The sequence below is a fragment of the Anas platyrhynchos genome, chromosome 1, assembly GCF_047663525.1.
Source record: "Anas platyrhynchos isolate ZD024472 breed Pekin duck chromosome 1, IASCAAS_PekinDuck_T2T, whole genome shotgun sequence".
NCBI classification, from domain to species: domain Eukaryota; kingdom Metazoa; phylum Chordata; class Aves; order Anseriformes; family Anatidae; genus Anas; species Anas platyrhynchos.
Genome location: NC_092587.1, coordinates 163,162,966 through 163,181,441, shown reverse-complemented (window position 1 = coordinate 163,181,441; position 18,476 = coordinate 163,162,966). Strand labels below are relative to the sequence as shown.

Below are 18,476 nucleotides of genomic sequence, written 5' to 3'. Positions count from 1 at the left end.
CAAAACAAGTGCTAGAGTAAGAAGTGAAAAGAGAATTAGTTCTAGATTATGTCTCCTGCAAAAAGAAAAAAGCCAGAAGCAAACTAAGCCCTGCTCCAAATCACTAATTTTGAAAAACAATTAATGTCATATTAAGAACAAAACTGATTTTAATTCTTTTCCCTTACTGGATGCATTCATTTGGGAGTTTGTCCCTGGTGGAGTATGTCCCTATATATTTTTACAGAACTTAAGGAAACAGTCTCGTCTTTCTATCTTTCTGTCATATCTGGCTGAATCAGCAGCAATTCAGAAATTCATTACGAGAGTAAGAAACATACAAACATCATTTCCACAGGTAAAAAACTTCAAACTAATTTAAATTACTCTACTTGAGAAATCATTTAAAAGACAAATATTAGCTTACTTGTACTATCAGAGTAAATGGCATCTTTTCCAAACATGTACAGTTCTCCATCTTTTGAAATCACAGAACTGCTTCCATTATTGCAAGCTGTAGATATCACAATCTTTCCTTCCATTTTGATGATTTTTTTAGGCTTATATGGTTTTGACTGCCGTCTGCTTTTAGCTTTAAATAAATTAAATTACAAGTTATTTTTCAAGAAAGCTCTGAATGCATAATAACATCTTTTATATAAATAGGGCTTAGTTTTCAGATTGCTACTGAAAAAAATCCATCTATATGATCTCCTGGTCTAATTTTTGTTGGATTGCACTGGCTTCTCTCTAAAAATTCAATTGCAAAAAGAAGTCATGAGTTGGTATCTTTCAGTAATGAACCTTCATGTTTGTTTGGTTTTTTTTATTATATATACACTGAACTAACCTCATGCTTCGTGAGGTTTACAAACCAGTATGTAGTGCAAAAAAAGCACAAAATTACTAAAAAGTCTTCAGTGCCACCTCAGAAAAATATGTGACAATATATGCAAAGTAAGCTATACAATTAAAAGTTTTGTTGTTATTTTCTAAAGAAAAATATTAAATTATCTGTTTATTAAAATGATGTTTAAAAACAGTTGAGTCTTAACAGATTCCTCAAAGGAGAAAAGAGAAGTACTAAGAATTATTAAAAAACAACAGCAACAACAACAACAAAAAGATTGTTTGCACTCTGTTCTTAAACAAAACGATAAAAGAATGGCTAAAGACCAATTAACAGCTACTATTCCTGCCTATGAACGTTCACCCAAGTCAGAGTACTGTGAGCTACCTTTAATTGCTAACAGTTAACATTCTCTATAGAGAACGTGTACATGCACTTTGCAGGCAGAAAACCAATCTTCCTACCTAGGTTTAAAAGAAATCGGAAAAAAATTGTAAAGTTTGAGCCACTCAAAGCCAAAAGACAGACTGACAAAGACAACTACATAAGTCTGAACAGAGTTGAAGTTTTAAAAGAACTGAGAATAGCCTGATCAAGTTCCTGATCATATTCTCCAGAAAAAAAGACCTAGTGCTGAGGTCCACTTCAATTTCCCTTACTCAAACAAAAGCAGTGACAGCAATTTACTTCAAAGTGCTAAACTTCTGTTTCATCTGAAATTGTAATTAATTTAATACAACAAAAAGAATCATTTCTCTTTAGGTAACTTCCAAATAATTGCCCAAGGAAATCTTAAAATTTCTGCTTTTTGCCCAAAATGATTGAATCTCTTAAATTTACTCTAAATTTACTGAAGGAAGCAATACGATTTCGTTCCATGCGATTTTCAGTAGATTTGCATTTTAAACTCTACAGGGTTGCTGTGGCTGATACCATGTTTGTTATCCACAGACTTTTATACAGGAGTAATATTAACTTTCTGTCCCCTGAGCACATTCAAGAATCCCCTCTACATGTGTCAAATATGTTATAATATAATATGTTCTTGCCTGTATTTTAGTTATGCCATATGGGAAAAAATATACATTCTTGGAGAATACTGTCTGTTCTGTGTAGTTAGTCTTTCACAGTAACACTAGGCTATAGATGTTTTGTTTCAAAATAAGTTAGGCCAAACCTTGCATATGGAGCCCAATGAGTTGTAGTTAACAACTTCATTGAAAGGTAAAACTACTATACAGTTAATTGAGGTAATGCTGGGTTCAACCTCATGTTGTATATATATATACAACAAATATATATATATATACAATATATATATATATACACCCCACACATACACAATTGTAATCTATTTTAAAATTCTATTTTAAATTCTAACCATCTAGTACTGCATAAAGACTTCAATTTGATAGTTCTGACTGACTACACTGAGGCACAAAAAATCCAGTACCATTAAAATCTTTACCATTCCCCACCCCACCTAAATCTCACACAAACTAACACAACAGTCTGTTTCCAAAAGTGAAATATTTAATTTTGGAGGTTATTTTTGTATTATTTTTCTATAATTTCTCCATAACAGAGAAACATCTGCTGGCAAACACCAATTTACAAAGTTCTCTAAAACAACAGCGAAGAGGCAAAAGTTTGGGTCTTCAGATTTTTAGACAAATTCCCAGACAGACTGCATGGCCTCTTGACTGAACACATGACTGACTTTTATCAAAACAACATTAAAATAGCACTCCCACCACAGAATCCAAACTGTACTAAAAATGAGTTCAACATCATTAGCTGAGAGAAACAGTGATGCTGGTTGTATATTGGGGTAAAATTCAAACCCAGCAATATTTAATGTCATTGAAAAACTTTACTGAAATACAAGAAAGTTCACAAGAGTCAAGTTTTCATAAACATCCAATTTTTGCTTAAAGCATAACTTCACAAAGTTATGTGCTCATACCCCAAATCTCCTTAGTATGTGGTAAGTACTTTAATACAACTCTCAAAAACTATTCCTATAAAATGTATCTATTACATAAAATAATTCTACCGATGGCGTGCTTTCAAGTTCTTGGAAAATGTTAACAATTTTTTCCTTTGAAATTAAAAAGTAGTTAAGCTTTTAACAACTAGTGACCAAGCAACCTAATACATACTTGATTCTCCATCCTCTCCTTTACTAGCAGAACCTGTGAAGAATATACTTCCATCATCTGCAACAAGTAAGGCATGTGAACCATCATGTCCAACCGAGAACTGAATAATCTTTGGAGATTTCGTGATTGGTAGTTCAACCCATTTTCCTGCTGAAGGACCACCTTGTTTGATTCCAAGGCTTTGATATTTGCCAGTATAATAAATCTAGGAAAAATACAGTATATCATTTGCAGTTACACCACAACACTTCAACATGTATCAGTTTGAAGCTGATTTCAAAACACATGGAACTTTTTCTGATATCTCTATCTCTATCCTAAACCTATGAATTTTAATTTAATGAGAGGAACATCCTAATTAGATTTTACTTGGTTTGAAATATGCATTCTACTGAGAAACAGATAGTTTTAGTATCTAATTGTTTGGCTTTACAAATTAAATACACAAGAAGAAACTGTTCAAGAGAAACTATTAAGAGGAAACTAAGCATTAAAAAACATTTAAGAGAAATGTCTCTGTAAAAGCAATGTGGTATAAAAACAACATAAATAATTAAAATCACTGATTTTCTATGAATGCTAATATGCTTATATATATATAAAACTTATTTTCAGTAAATGCAGTGAGCTCATGAATAGTAACATAAAACACAATTTGTCACTTGAACAAATACAAAATGACTGATGTGGACAAAAGACTTCCTCTGGATAGTACTATGAAATGGGTATGTACTATGAAATGGGTGTGTTAACATGTAGGCACTTAAAGCCATTTTTCATTATGTCTTATACAGTGTATTTTATGCTTAAACATACAACTTAAGAGACCAAAACTAGGAAGTTTGCTGACTTTAACTTCAGGAGAGATCTTAGTCTGAAGATCAAAAATTTGTCTCCTCCTATAGTCTGAAGAGTTCTAGCTTGACCAAATTCTAGGTTTCATATTATTAAATTTTACTGGGAAAAAGTAATTAAGCTTATATGTGATCATTTTCATGAGTCTCACTGTTGTGATGAGAACATAACAAAGCTTCATTCCAGTACAGCAACAAAAGTCTGAGCACAGGAAAACAAAGATCTATGCTTATACATGTGAAACAACATTGCTTTTCCAAAACGACATAGAAACACATTAAATAATGTCAAAAAGTCATGCTGAAAGTAAGCAAAACTATTTCTAAATTTCAGTGAATGTGCAAGCACCTCTGAAAAACAGTCTCTACTAAGCAGAACCAATGTATCAAATGACTTAAAATCAACGAGAAACTTCTTATGGGGGAAATTTCATGATAATTGCCTGAAGGACCTGAAAAAACAGACTGAGACATATGTGGCTATTGTTAGATTGCTTATGGAAAGTCATGAGGAAGTCAAGATTTTTGCAAGTGTGCTAATACATCATTTGTAGATAAAAGGTAATCTCTCTCCCTCAAATCTAAAACAAAACCCCACACTGTCTCTAAGTAAGAGTGACTGTAGAAACTCCTATAAATTCAACCAAAAAAGCCACCAATTACCCAAGGGTTCCAACTTCATCTACTTATGTTTTCAAATAATTATTTGCATTTTTCCCTTTCAAGAGGACTCTGAAAAATTATTTAAATATAGTCATATAAATTCATTCTAACATATTAAGAAGGCAAAAAGAAATTGTTGAAAATAGTAATTAAATTTAAAAAAAAAAAAATAAATATGTTGATGCTGTTTACTTGCTGTTTATTACAAAACATTTTTAATACCTTTCCACTAGCAGTTTTCATAAGGGCAAACTCTCTTCCAGCACCAAGGACAGCCGATTCCTCATCAAACCCTGTACCTGTGCAAGGAAGAAGGCAGTTAACCAGTCAGTTTTACCAGGCAGTTCCACAGACTAGTTAATGGACTTAACTCCATCAGGGAGAGTTTGTAACAACAAAGGTTCTAAGAAAGCTGCAAGTGAAACAAATTTTGCTGCCAGAAGGCTTACTGGGCTAGACATGGTGGAGTTGTTCGAACAGGAAAAAAACACTAATGTAAGAGCAACTGCACTTGGTCAGACAAAAGGTCCACGTAGCCAAACATCCTTTTGTTCTACCAAAAGCAGTCACCTAAAATAGCAAAAAAAAAAAAAAAAAACCAAAAAAAAACAAAGCAGATGCCAAGTGACTTTTCCAAACTACCTTCACAGATACCAATGGTTTACCATCTCAGAAATTCTGACACAAAGGCGGTTTTCAAATATGTTAGTATCTATCTTTCAATGCATTCCTTTCCATGAATCCAGCCAGCAGTCCTTTTAACTTTCATAAACACTGACCCACAGCAAGGAGTTGTACAGCTTAAATACATGTTATGTGAGCCCTATGATGAAGTCTAAGTTTCAAACAATGCTATACTTTAAACTATAAACTAAAGGAAAATACTGGTAAAGACAGAAAGACTGTGGTTCAAAATGACTGTATGGCTTACTATGAGTCAAGCAGTGTTTAAGCTGTTTCAAAAACCTCATACTTCTTGATATTTGTAATGGAGTTATACCTTCCCTCATATAATAAAGGCAAACAAAGGGAAGGGCAGGGTTTCAGTCTTATTATTTGAATTATTAGCTTACTATTAACCTTCAAAGAACAGGACTTACTGATAATGTGCAAGTCTTTTTCCAGATCAAACAATGAGATGCCACAGGCATGTAAGCATTTTCTTGCAAGCTTAAGCTGCAGTTCCTGTTGCAGTACTGGCTCAGTACTTGTTGCAAATATTCGCACTACAAAACCATCCTGCAATAAATAAAATATTCACTGTTTCATTGAACAATAAATACACTGATTTACTTTTCATGGTCTAAGTGCATTATACTAGATCAGAGCAAATTATCAGATGGCACACAGATAAAGTAACATTTAGTACAGAGGAAAAAGAAGAAAATGGCAAACAGAATGGTCTGAAGAGAAGCATCTGACAGACCTTAAAAATATTTCGAATTTGCTACTAAACTAGTGAATTAATATAGAAATAATTAGCTTCCAACTTCACCACAGAAGTCTTGCTTTCACAATGATTTATAACCTTATTTTAAGCACTAAACTTCTTCTGGTTCATAACTTAAAATTCTAAGTGCAGTTTAAGGATTTAAATAGTAGCTAAAAGAGGTTTCTGTTTACAAGTACATTCATCTGGCCATGTTAAAAACAAGTTGTCTGAATAGGGAAACTGGTTAATACTGGTTTCCTTACAGATTCATGTCTAGCTAGTATCTGTTGCCTACCCTGCCCCACCCTAGCCCTGCTCCATCCGTGTGTTACAGTTTTCTCACAGGCAGTAAACAGTGACCAGTCCAGAACTGTGAATGCAGTAACTGCCTGCCAAAGAAAACATACAACTAATACAGTTTCACCTCTCACCAAAGCACGCACTTCACAGCTTTTTTCCACAGTTTTGGCCAGTAGTCAATTTTCATACAGAATCTACTGGGATGTAGTATATCTTTGCTACCTCTTCTATTAAGTCTGTCTGAAATTCTCCAACAAGTAACAAAGCAATTACAGGAAATGAAATTAAGATTAAAATTACACTAAAGCAGCTTATCCCACAGAGCCCCTATAGAAGAACATGTTTAAAAGCCATTATTATGTAATGTAAGACTTTTTTTACTCAGAAAGAGTGATGAAGTTTTTCTTAAAACTTATCTGAAAAATTATGTTCCATCACAAATCAATTATGTGAATATACACATGCATGGCAGTTTTTCATTACCTTTAGCTACATGGATTTCTTCCTTAGTTGTGTTAGCTAAGAAAAGCCAAACTTTAAGCAAAAATTAAATTGTATACATTTTGTAAAATAAAGCAATTATGTGAGAGAAAAATAGTTTACCCATCATATATAACACTTACATCTCTGGATGCTGCTATTTGATTAATATATTCTCCGTCAGTGAAGAGGATATTCTGCCCTTCAGTATGACAATCTGTGAAAGATGGAGTGCACTGATTAGTTAATACATACAGAGTTCTCTGCTTCCACTTAATTTACTCTCACAACAATCTAACTACAGGAGTTCTAGTTAGATCTACAAAGAGAACATACTGGCCTGATCATGTGGTATTTTATGATTTTTATTGTATCTCTTCTCTCACCTATATATTACATATATTACTCCTCCATCCCTTTACAAGTTATTAAAACTCTTTCTGTTGTGTGAAATGTTAAGAGGTTACCCCACTATTTAATTGTAAAACTATTTACTATTCACATGTGAGGGGTAATCTAAATTTCTTACTTTACTTTTAAAGTAAGTTTCTTACTTTTTTTTTAAAGTAAGGTTCATTATCTTTAAGAGAAATTTACTAAGTACAGCATATAAAACCTACAGAAATAAATGAACCTGAGAGAACCAAACTTATCATCGTTTGTTTTTCCATTGTTCATGAGGAGAAAACCTAGTGCTTTGTGGAAAACTGTAAGACTTATACTTGCATGTATCATGCATTTATTGAAAACAGGTTGGCCTCTTCCAAGAAAAAAAGGTAGGGAAAGAATTCTGCCCACATTAAAGAAAAAAAGAAGACAACTACTTTCTCTACAAGTTTAGAGGTACATCCCTATACAGTCTCTTCTTTCCTGCTCTGCTGATGGAGCTACTAACAAGGGAGATTCTGTCTTGTAAAGTCATTGATTACACAGAGGAAAGAGGCCTCTTCCAAGAATACTATAGGACAGCTATTTTACGGTATAAGTACCTGCATAATAACCTAAACAAAGTTCCAGTATCGGTCAGTTTATCTAGCAGATTTAATGCTAGATGAAACATACACAATATGCTTCCAGCACAATTAACAAATTTGTTATTTTTTGCAAAGTAGGTAAAGTACTTTTAATAAAAATAATACATCTGAAAAAATACTTGAAGAACTATTTACAAATCCAAAATCTTATTTACTATTTCCTGCTATATTGTCTCATCCAAAAAAAAAATGTCTTACAATGAATAAAATATGCATTAGGCGGCCTACTCTAATTCTCACATCTTGAAGTAGCAGACCTAAAGCAAATACACATACAACTATGCAACACAGTATATGTAAGCAGCAGGCAGGATGGAGAATGGCATACACACTGAAATTTGAAATACTGCTCTCTCAACATTATGCTCAGATTTAATGACTGATCACAGCTCACTTTATTCTCTATGCTGCGAAGTGGTATTAGCAATGTAACAGAAAGAGTTGTCAATAGCATGAAGTTCCAAAAATAATCTAAATGACATTTCTGAAAGGCTACAGGAAGCTGGAAGTCTTATAGGTAAGTATTAAGATCCCTTGAATGGCATATGAACTGCTAACACAAGCGTAACTGTCAAGGAAACGGGATATTCTTGCCATCACTAGATCCGTATTACCTTGTTTGGCCTAATTCTTGAGTCATTACTATTGAAGAGACAAGCCTCCCAATAAACAACTTTGGGGGGTTGTTCATGTATTTGTCTGGTTCATTCAAAAAGGAAACTGGGAACAGGTGTGACTTTTTAAAATAGATTCTTTGGAAGACTTCCTAAACATTAGCACTTGATTAAATAACCCAGATGCATCAATAAATATCAAATTAATGGGGAGAGGAGAAAATGGAAGGTGAATGAAGTATCTGCAAACAGTAGGACTGCCTAAGTATCTCAGCTAGCAAGGAGCTCTTCTGATCATCTGTAGTCATTCATTATGACTTTGGAAATTATTCTGGGGATCAAGAAAAGCTACTCAGGGTTTGTGTTTGGAGAGCACTGTAGCAGGAAGTTCTTATGTCTTACCAAAATAACTTAATTATAGACACAGGCTAGTCATAGCCACTTCAAAGGCTCCAAGAGAAGATGACTGTCAAACATCACTTTCCATATTCATACAAGGTATCATGAATGTAGTGCCTGCTATTAAATACTACTGAGCTTATCTGTTTTGGTCTCTACAACATAAGAAGGGTATAAAATACTAGAATGTTTCCAAAGAAGGACAACAAAGATGGTGAAAGGACTAGAGGGCATGACTTACAAGGAGCAAACGGTTTAAGCTCAGAGAAGAGGAGACTGAGGGTTGACCTCAATGCTATCTACAGCTTCCTCATGAGTGGGAGCAGAGAGGGAGGTGATCTCTGCTCTCTGGTTAGCAGTGATAGGAGAGGTGGAAATGGCTTAAAGTTGTGTGAGGGGAAGTTCAAATTGGATATTATTAAAAAGGTTCTTCACTAAGAGGGTGGTCAGGCACTGAACAGGCTCCCCAGGGAAGTGATCACGGCTCCAATCCTGTCCATTGTTCCAGAAACATTTGGACAATGCTCTCAGATATACTGTTCAACACTGACGTTGCCCTGTGTGGAGTCAGGAGTTGGGTTCAATGATCCTCATGTCTGCCTTTAAACTCTGCCTATTCTATGATTCCATCTTCAGCTGTGGTACTATGCAGAACAAGCAAACAGCCCTTAGCTCCAGAATACTTACACAACTTTAAAGAACAATGAAACCTACTTCTACTTCAGCTGAACGCAGCAACTCTTCTCATATACAGTGAGAATTACTATTAAAGAAATAGTTCAGATGAAAACCTCCTCTGTAAATTCAGGTCCGATCACATAGCACATCGCTGAATTTGATGATTATTGTGTGATATTTCTACCGGGAAGGCAAGACCGACAGCTCAAGGACAGTGCATGAAACTTTTCAAAGGCATTCATTATATGCAAGAATGTTGACAAATAGTCTGGTAGTTCCACATACATTGTTAGGTTGGCTAGATCATCTGTCAGATGCCATCTAGCCAATCTGTCATCTAGCAGCCCTTTGGAAGAGAAGTTTATAGTTTCAAGAAGCTGTTGGATCCTACTGTCTGAGAAAAGAGAAGATAATGTTCCACAGTTCACAGAGTTTTCTAATGCCACATGACTTCTAGCTACAATCAACTCCTCATAACGTTACCCAATCTCCTACTCATCCCTTTACAAATAAATATGAATGCCTTATTTAAATGTGTTATGACCAACCAGGGCATTTGAAAGAGATTAACTCCGGATAGAAGTACATCTGAATACCACACCAATTTGGAGGAAATACTTGGATTCATATCCATGTTCAGCTGTTAGCAAGGTCACTGCCCTGTAGTTCTATCCGGTGTGGTTTTTCAGAACTATAGAACAAGCTACAAGACATGGGACAGCCATTACTATTTAGAGTTATGTACATACTCAGGTTTCCTCAGGATAGGTCACGTACTCACATCCACCTCCATCTTTTTCCTTTTAATGGGAAACAGAAATAACAAGAAGTGGAGCCCTTTCCACTTGTTCTAGCCAAAAGAACAAGACCATTATCTGCTCATAATAAGTATGTATGAGATAAATGTGTATAAGTGCAGAAAGCAGGACAGCAAAGTTCAAGGGCTGAAGTACAAAGGGCAGCAGTTATGGACAACATCTAGCATCTACTTCAACACTATCACAAACCACACAAAACACAATTGTGTGACAATTTGTGAGGGATTTTTGAAGGGGTATTTCCACAGTTTTAAGACTTGCTTTTGCACTGAAGGTTTAGTACACTTCTATTTCATTTGTGCCTTTTTGTAGTATAAACAGGCTGTCTTGAAGAATGACACTTGTTTTCACCAAGATTTGCAGAATAAAGCTAACAGCTTTGAGGTGTAGACTTCAAATGTGTTCAAGTGTCTCTCAAGGCCTGAATGAAGAATAATACTTTGCTTATCAGTGGTAACACAGTTAAGGACCTCAAAGGACCCTAACAGTTGAAGCTGCCTTGAGGTGAATAAAGTGGAAAAACAATCCTGTAAGGCAATTTGTCAGATCCTTGAACATGCTCTCACCCGAATTTCTCATACATCCTCACAAAAACCAAGCAGCTTCAAGTGACACTAGCATTTTAAGGACTATGCAAATGTTGCATAGACTAGATTCTACATGCATACTTTGTTTCAGAAAAATTGGTTTTGAAATACAAGAATAGAGAATTTTTCAGAGGTTTCAGGCAATGCCTTCTTATATATGCCAGGATGCAATACAAAATCTTTCTTCTAATCTGTAAGAATAAACCTGTTGTTATTTGATAAAAAAATATTCTTGTGCCCTCTCTGTTTACATGGCTGGCTAACAGACAAGTTTCACCAAGGAAGCCATTAAAATATGTTGGAGGAACATCCTAATTTTCTAAGCAGAGACACAAGTTATAAGGCTCCTATGAAAAAATACAAACAACAAATACACTAATTGAAGCATTAAAAGCATGGTCCAGTGTTCATTGGTCTCTTTCGGTTTTTGGATATATTTCTTCCTATATTCAACATCAAATGGCTGTGGTCATACATAGTTTGTGATTATCTCCAAGATACTGGAGACAAAGTCATACCTAAGCCAAATTATTAAAGCCCGAACCAGTAAAAATTCTTTAAGAAGGAAGCTAAACTCTTGGAGTCTTTAAATTGAAATAACTATACATTTTTTTTAAATTACAGTATTCTTTCAGTAGTTGGTGTTGATGCAAAACCTCTGAATAAAACCCTGAAGCTGGTCTAATGCAGCAAATCAAAGTGACAATAAAGCAGTTTTTTTCTTATCTCAAAATCTATTGTGATTTCTCTTCTGGTTACTTGAAAATATGTAACATGTAAACAGTAAACTATAACCATCTTCTCAAATCTGGAAGCTCATACCTGGCAAAGCAACTGTACCGTCTTGTTCCAAAGTTTCAGGGTTTATTCTTATGGCTGTCATACTGTGATTGTTCGCATCTCTATATAATAAATAGCCCTGGTAAAAGTAAGAATATATACATTGGTATGAAAATAATCTCAAATACATCAAAGGTCATTGACAAAAATGAAAGAGATTCGATTATCATTTTAGGCATGGTGTAAATTTTTTTGAAACATTTCACATTAAATGTGCTTTACTTTGATAATCAACTCTCTTTTCAATAATTAAATTCTTGGACGAATACTGGAAATTTGGCACCCACCACACTTTCCACACACTGATCAACATGCTGATACTCACATACAGCTTCTGAAGCCACATGGAGTAAATCTGTTCTTCATATGTGTATAAAATACAGTTAAAAGCCACAGCAAAAAACATGTTACTGTCCCCATTTTCTAAAATAGTGAAAGATTTGCACGAATTCCAGGAAGAAGATACATATATTGACCTATATAGTAGACTAAATGTTAATGAGTAAGTATATTAAAAGACTGTAAGATTTTTCAAAAATATTAGCTAACCACCTTGACTTCCAATAGGGACTATCTTGTTTTGTGAGCTTTCTAAGCTCTTCATGAAAGAGATTCCTCCAAAGTACATAGGGATTTTGGTGACAGCAACCATGACACAAAAAGTTACATAAAATGAATTGTTATACTGTTCACCTCCCAGCTCCTAACCAGACCTAGGTGAAAGGGCACATTCAGGACTAATGATTGCCCCTTCCAGTTTCTCCATACGTAGAATACCTTCAACTCCCCAAAATTGAATATATAGTCAGCAGCCCACATCAACAAGTATATTGATGCTGTGCACATTTTGGTATACTTTAGCATAGCAAAACAGTATCTTCTCTCTGTTCATATGTGGGTTTTTTAGTTTTTTGTTTTGTTTCAGTTTGATTTAGTCACCAGTTTATAGTTGGTTTCTCAGTAAAAAGATTTACCTACCTGAAAGCTCACGTTTGAGGTTTATTATTTACACCTGTGGGCACATTTCACCTCTTTTATGGTCACATACTTTGCAGTAAGTGAAACTTATGTATCCTCCTATAAATATAGCACCAGACTGACTTTTTCCAACTAGCAGTGTCTTTGTGCACAATCACTGTGTGAATGCATACAGCTGTACAAGCATGCAAAGAATAATACTAAATATATTTACAGCTATGTGCAGAATGTCCAAATATGTAACTGTATGTAGTGAAACTGTATGGATCCTATTAGTTTCCAAACCAATAAAAAAGTTTCCTGAATGAATGCATCCTCACACATTTGTATCAATATATGTTGATAATCTGTCGTAATACTAAAGAAAATCAGCTATTATATATGTGGTATCTGTAATAAGAGAACATGTATTTATAATGAACAATTTCACTTCAAAAGCAAAACTTTTTCTATAGTGAATGGCAAAGGTATAAAACAAATTTGCTAATACTACAGAAACTAACTCAAAAAAAAACAAAAAACACACATCCAAATATAGTTAACATTTCCCTGGGGTAACATTTTCCTGGAGTAACATCAACAATTATTTCTACTTATGGTTTATGTACCCTTCAATCCACACTCAATGACTTAAAGAGCACTTCTACGTTTTACTGCAAATGTTTCAAAAAAATAAATTGTAAATTGGTATTATAAGCACTTGCAGTAGTACTTTGCTGCAACAGCATTTTTACATCCACCAACTTACTTACTGAAAGAAGCACACATCAAGTTAAGTGTAACTGCACAATTCATAAACGTTGAACCATCATACTTGGAGAAAGTCTTCCAGTGACAATGCAAATAATTGACACTTCATTATTCCCTCTTACATACCATTATCTTATCTTCCATTATCTCCTTATCTTCCACTGTAACTTGAAACTCAGTACCAAAGAAATACTTTTGTAAATAAAGCAATACAATATCTGTGTAAACTTTCTCTAAGCCGTTCTCTACTTAATTACTCTTGGAAGGGTGGGAAGCTTGTTATGTTTTGAGCATTCACCTACCTGAGCATAGCCTAACCAAGACTTCTTTTCCTTTCTGTTTTTGATGCGGGAAGTAGAATTATATATATGGCCCTGGAAATCACAAAATTCGAACTGTTAAACAAGTATCAGAATCACAATTATACAACCATTTATAATCTGAAAAACATCTTCAGCCATACTGAGAAGTATGAACTGTAGGGAAATGCTGCAAAACTCTCAGAAATCAGAAAAAATTAGACAAAATGTAAAAGAACTGATCATTAGTAAGTTAGAAAAGACTCTCAAGGGAAACAGGACATCTTAAAAGCTAGTGTTTTAATTATCATTCATTAGACAAAAAGTAACATTACCCTCACTGTCCCACTATATCCAGAGCCAATTTTGTAAAGTCCATCTTTACATAAGAGATATAGGAAAAAACCATCGCTCTGAAGCAGGCACTGGTCATCTTCATCTACAGATATTTCTTTCAACGGCCATTTGTGCATCAAGGCTGCCTTCTTTATCCCATTACTGAACCAGTCCTGGATTTGTATTTTGCCCACCAAAACTGCCTGTACACTCCGCTGAAGAGAGTTTAAAATGGTTGGCACCTAAAAACAGTAAAACAAAAAATGAGTTAAAAAACATGCTTATTTTTAAATGTTCCATTTTCTATTCTATCTACATCTCAAGAGAGACCATGAAATACCTACTCTTATTTCAAAATCAGTGAGAAAAGAATTATCTGAATTTACATATCAGATCATCTTGGAATTCATGTAGACATCATTTACACAAATTTCCAGATATGGAAAAGCTTTATTACACAACCTGAATAGTTTGACACGCATGGCTGCCATTATTGGTGAGGATAGCAGAGATTGCTTGCAACGTTCTTCCTGTCTCTCCCCATGCGGCTACCAAACTGAAGAGGCAAGCGCAGGAAAGTGCTGTCAAGGACTGTCCGGTACTGTCGTTCATTCCCGTGCTACGGACAGTTATCTCCAGAAGAAGCTGGAACAGGGATTCTGCAGATAAACACAACAGTTAAACAAGACAAGTCACAAGATCATACTAGATAGTTTGCCAACCAATGGGAAATTAATTTTAAACTTACAAATTACATGGTATCTTCCCATAGCCATTAAGTTTAACCCTATTTCGATGCAGAAAAGGCTGCCCCCCATTTAAATAGGGCTATAATAATCAACCTTAACTCTACATTCTATTTCACCCAGAGAAAGGTGAGTCTGGAAAATCACAAGGATGGAAGAACATGGAAAACCTTAAGTCTTCATGTTACAGTGGAACACTACTATAAGTGACAAGTCAGGAGGAGTTACTTTACCTGCCTATTCAGTTTATTTCATCACTGAGATGATGTGTAGGTTTTCACAAGCTTTGTCTAATCTTCATGAACATTACCCATATTGAAGTACAGCCCATTTTTCAAAAATAAGCATTTCAAATCAAAGCTTGAAAATTACTTTAATCATATGCAAGGCTGAATATTGGTAGCAATCAGGGTGTGAAAATAAATTTAATTTTTGTCTGTATTGGGATAACATGGCAAGTTGGGGAGCACAGGCAGTAGGAGTGGCCTCTGTGAGCACAGCCCAGCAGCTGCCCCAGGTCCAGCCACCTCCAAAAAGGACCTGCTGCTGGCCAGAGCTGAGCCAGGGAGAGCAGACTGAAGAAAGGGAAATAAAATTAACAAAAACAAAAACAAAAACTGATGTGCAACAGCAGCTGAGAGACTGAGGAGAGAGAACCAGCCCTGCAGACCCCAAGGTCAGTACGGAAGGAGGGCAGGAGGTGCTCCAGGTGTCAGAGCTGAAGTTCCCCTGTGGCCTGTGGAGAGGCCCCTGGTGAAGCAGGCTCCTGGCAGGACCTGCTGCCCATGGAGAGGAGCCTACCCTGGAGGAGGTTTTCTGACAGCATCTGCAGCCCTGTGGGGGACTCATGCTGAACCAGTGCATTTCTGAAGGACTGTAGCCTGTGAATGGACTCATGCAGAAGCAGTTCTTAAAGAACTTTGGTCCATGGGAAGGACCCCACACTGGAGCAGTCTGTGCAGGACTTGAATCCTGGGGGAGGGACCCCAGGCTGGAGCAGCAGCAGTGTGAGGAGGAACAGTGCTATAAACTGACTGCAAACCCCATTCCTCATTCCCCTGTGCTGCTTGGGGTAGGGCTAGAAGGCTGAAGAACTGAGGTTGAAACTATGCCTAGGAAGAAGCAGGCTCCAGGGGAAAATGGTTTTAGTTTGCTCTCACTATCCTGTTCTATTTGTTTAGCAGCCTTATTATTTATTTTTAAATTACAACATTAAATAGCTAAGCTGTAGAATACAACAGTAGATTGCAATAGAAGTTCACTATAGAATTATCTTCTTTGCAGTAAGACCAAGTATTTTATAGATTCAGTAAAACAAATGATTCACAGTTTATAAGACTGTCAGGTTTACTATGTTTCAATTAAACCCTGCATTACACAATAACAAATATGACTTGTTTGTTTTTAAATGAACCTTTACATGACAACACTTCTGTTCTACAAAAGACTACTGCTGAGAATTACTGGTTACACACACCATAAGGGAATTTACACTCCAGAATTAACTCAGTAAGTTAAGAGAAAAAACAGCACGAACAACCATATTAATTAAAACAAACAAAAAAAAGATACTTTTTTTTTTCCCTACTGAATACAATAACAGACGGGGGAACAAAAACGTGATAATACCTAGGACTTCAGGAGGCTCTGATTGCAGGCCTTCTGGTTGCTGGCCCTGGAGCACATTAAGTAGGGCTTGTAGGCTCCTGAGACACAAGGATGGATGGGAAAATCTTGTCTCCTTTATCAGTTCAAAGACTTCACATAATCCAACTTCAATGATCTAAACAAAAGTACAAATACTTTAGAATATCTGTTAATATGATATTTTCAGGTCTTGCTTAATCAATAAAGGTATATCCCAACATTCACAGAACAAGATAGTTATTTGAATAACACTATGTAATACAGAATACAACAGTAATTAAAAAAAATCAGAATAAAAAAGCACCTACACAACCATACTAGTAAATATTAAACAGAGATAATATGATTATATGAAAGAACATATCTAAGCACAGTAACAGAACCCTGAAAAAATAAGGAAACTCAATTTTTAGACAGCATAAGACCAACTCTGCCTCTCACCCCTTCTGATTTCTATTCAGTTCATACTTGAGCTGACAGACCATTTCTTCCCTTTTTCATCACTCATTACTGTGAACCAGCAAGTGAGAATTGGCTTGCAGCTGGAGTTCCCTACTTGAGTCGAAGTATATTTGACAGCTGATTCTGGCAGCACCAGTACTTTCCCCTCCAAAGCCTCTGAGATTGTTTTGTGACAATAAAAAAGGAGGTTAGTTACTAGTCAGTAAAGCTCCATATGTACTTCTCAAAGACACACCTCATGCCAACTAATACAACATCTGTAAGAGCGCTGTTACAGCCACTCTTAACTCTCCCTTTCAGCATTCCTGAATATTCTGAGATTATATTTATGCTTATTCCTACCGACAGTTCCACTCACTGCCTTCTCAAAGTCAGTATTTTTAATAATTACAAAGATGAAAGCAAAGTGAGCAGGACTACCTCATTACAAATAGGTGAGCATATCTTCAAAAGTTGACTATGTGTTTCTACTTAAAAAAAAAAAACAAACATTGAGGCTAAGATGTTGGAAAAGCCCCAACATTTAGAGTATCTAATACTGATTCACTCCTGATTCAAATCTAAGGAGGAGTGAAACGTGAAAATAAATAAAATTGTTAATGGAACTGTCACTCATGTCTGACAGCCAGCTATAACATATACTGGATGCCTTATAGCTGTCTTCTCTGTCATTCGATCTATTTCAATTCCTGTCTTTCAGGAGTTATTTTACCACTTGCTTGATTTCTGGAGGAAGAAAAGAAACAAAATTGAATCAAGTCTTCAACAGCAATTTTCCTGCAAATTACACCTTACGTTTCATACACTCAAAGGAGTGGGGGGAACAGACATGCATGCAATCTACACGGGAAGAAAAACCTGTCAACAAAATAACAGCATAGATAGTTCTTCAGGACGCGAAGTCATTATGATCTTGCAAGCAAAAGAATAAGATACACTGCAGGACGTTTTTAGAAGTAATATCACTGAAAAGTAAGGGTATCTCTGAGTCACCGTTTTTCCTAGTCTTCAGACAACAGACCTTGTCTAGCACCTGAAGAAAGCAAGGAACCTAATGCATGAAAAACAGCAGAGAAAATAATTTGATGAACTTCCACTACAGTAGTAACCAACTTATCATCAACTAGGGATAGCTCTACTGGGATTTATCCTGATCTACACACATTCTTGTTTTGGTATCTGACATTGATATATTGGGCAGGCTTCTCAAAACAGGTCTCTTTGCCTTCAGGTCTCCTATGAAGTCAGCAGGCAGACCCAGGTGACACCAAGTATAAACAGTGAAAAAGCACAGCAAATGTTACTTCACAAAATTCACTCAGGTACCACTGGGAACTACAGCTTGTGCTGATTCACTGCTACAGCTGGAAGAACCAAAACAATGGCATCCCACCTCCCAGGCTCCTCCTTACATTCCAAAAGCACCATTCCAGCAGAACAGAAAAGGCAAACAGGCAGCCTAGAAGATTAGGCTGTGAAGAATCCACTATTTGAGCTAGAGCGACAGAAGGGACTCAAAAGCCAAACATCATATAAATAAAAAAAGTCTTTATCTATCTCAACTCCTT

The 18,476-nt window shown here is 35.7% G+C and overlaps 1 protein-coding gene across 34 annotated transcripts in view; it reads right to left on the bottom strand.

Moving 5' to 3' along the window:
• Positions 1–18,476, bottom strand: part of MYCBP2 (MYC binding protein 2) — a 193,443-nt gene that overhangs the window by 140,902 nt on the left and 34,065 nt on the right. For all 34 annotated transcript variants that reach the window (XM_038182409.2, XM_038182484.2, XM_038182684.2 and 31 more), the window contains exons 4-13: positions 16,429–16,582; positions 14,516–14,712; positions 14,053–14,295; positions 13,721–13,792; positions 11,673–11,769; positions 6,864–6,937; positions 5,609–5,747; positions 4,731–4,807; positions 2,992–3,196; positions 407–571 (exon numbers count right to left, since the gene is read on the bottom strand). In XM_038182409.2, the coding sequence (XP_038038337.1) occupies positions 407–571; positions 2,992–3,196; positions 4,731–4,807; positions 5,609–5,747; positions 6,864–6,937; positions 11,673–11,769; positions 13,721–13,792; positions 14,053–14,295; positions 14,516–14,712; positions 16,429–16,582 (1,423 nt within the window). The remainder of the gene's footprint in view (positions 1–406; positions 572–2,991; positions 3,197–4,730; positions 4,808–5,608; positions 5,748–6,863; positions 6,938–11,672; positions 11,770–13,720; positions 13,793–14,052; positions 14,296–14,515; positions 14,713–16,428; positions 16,583–18,476) is intronic.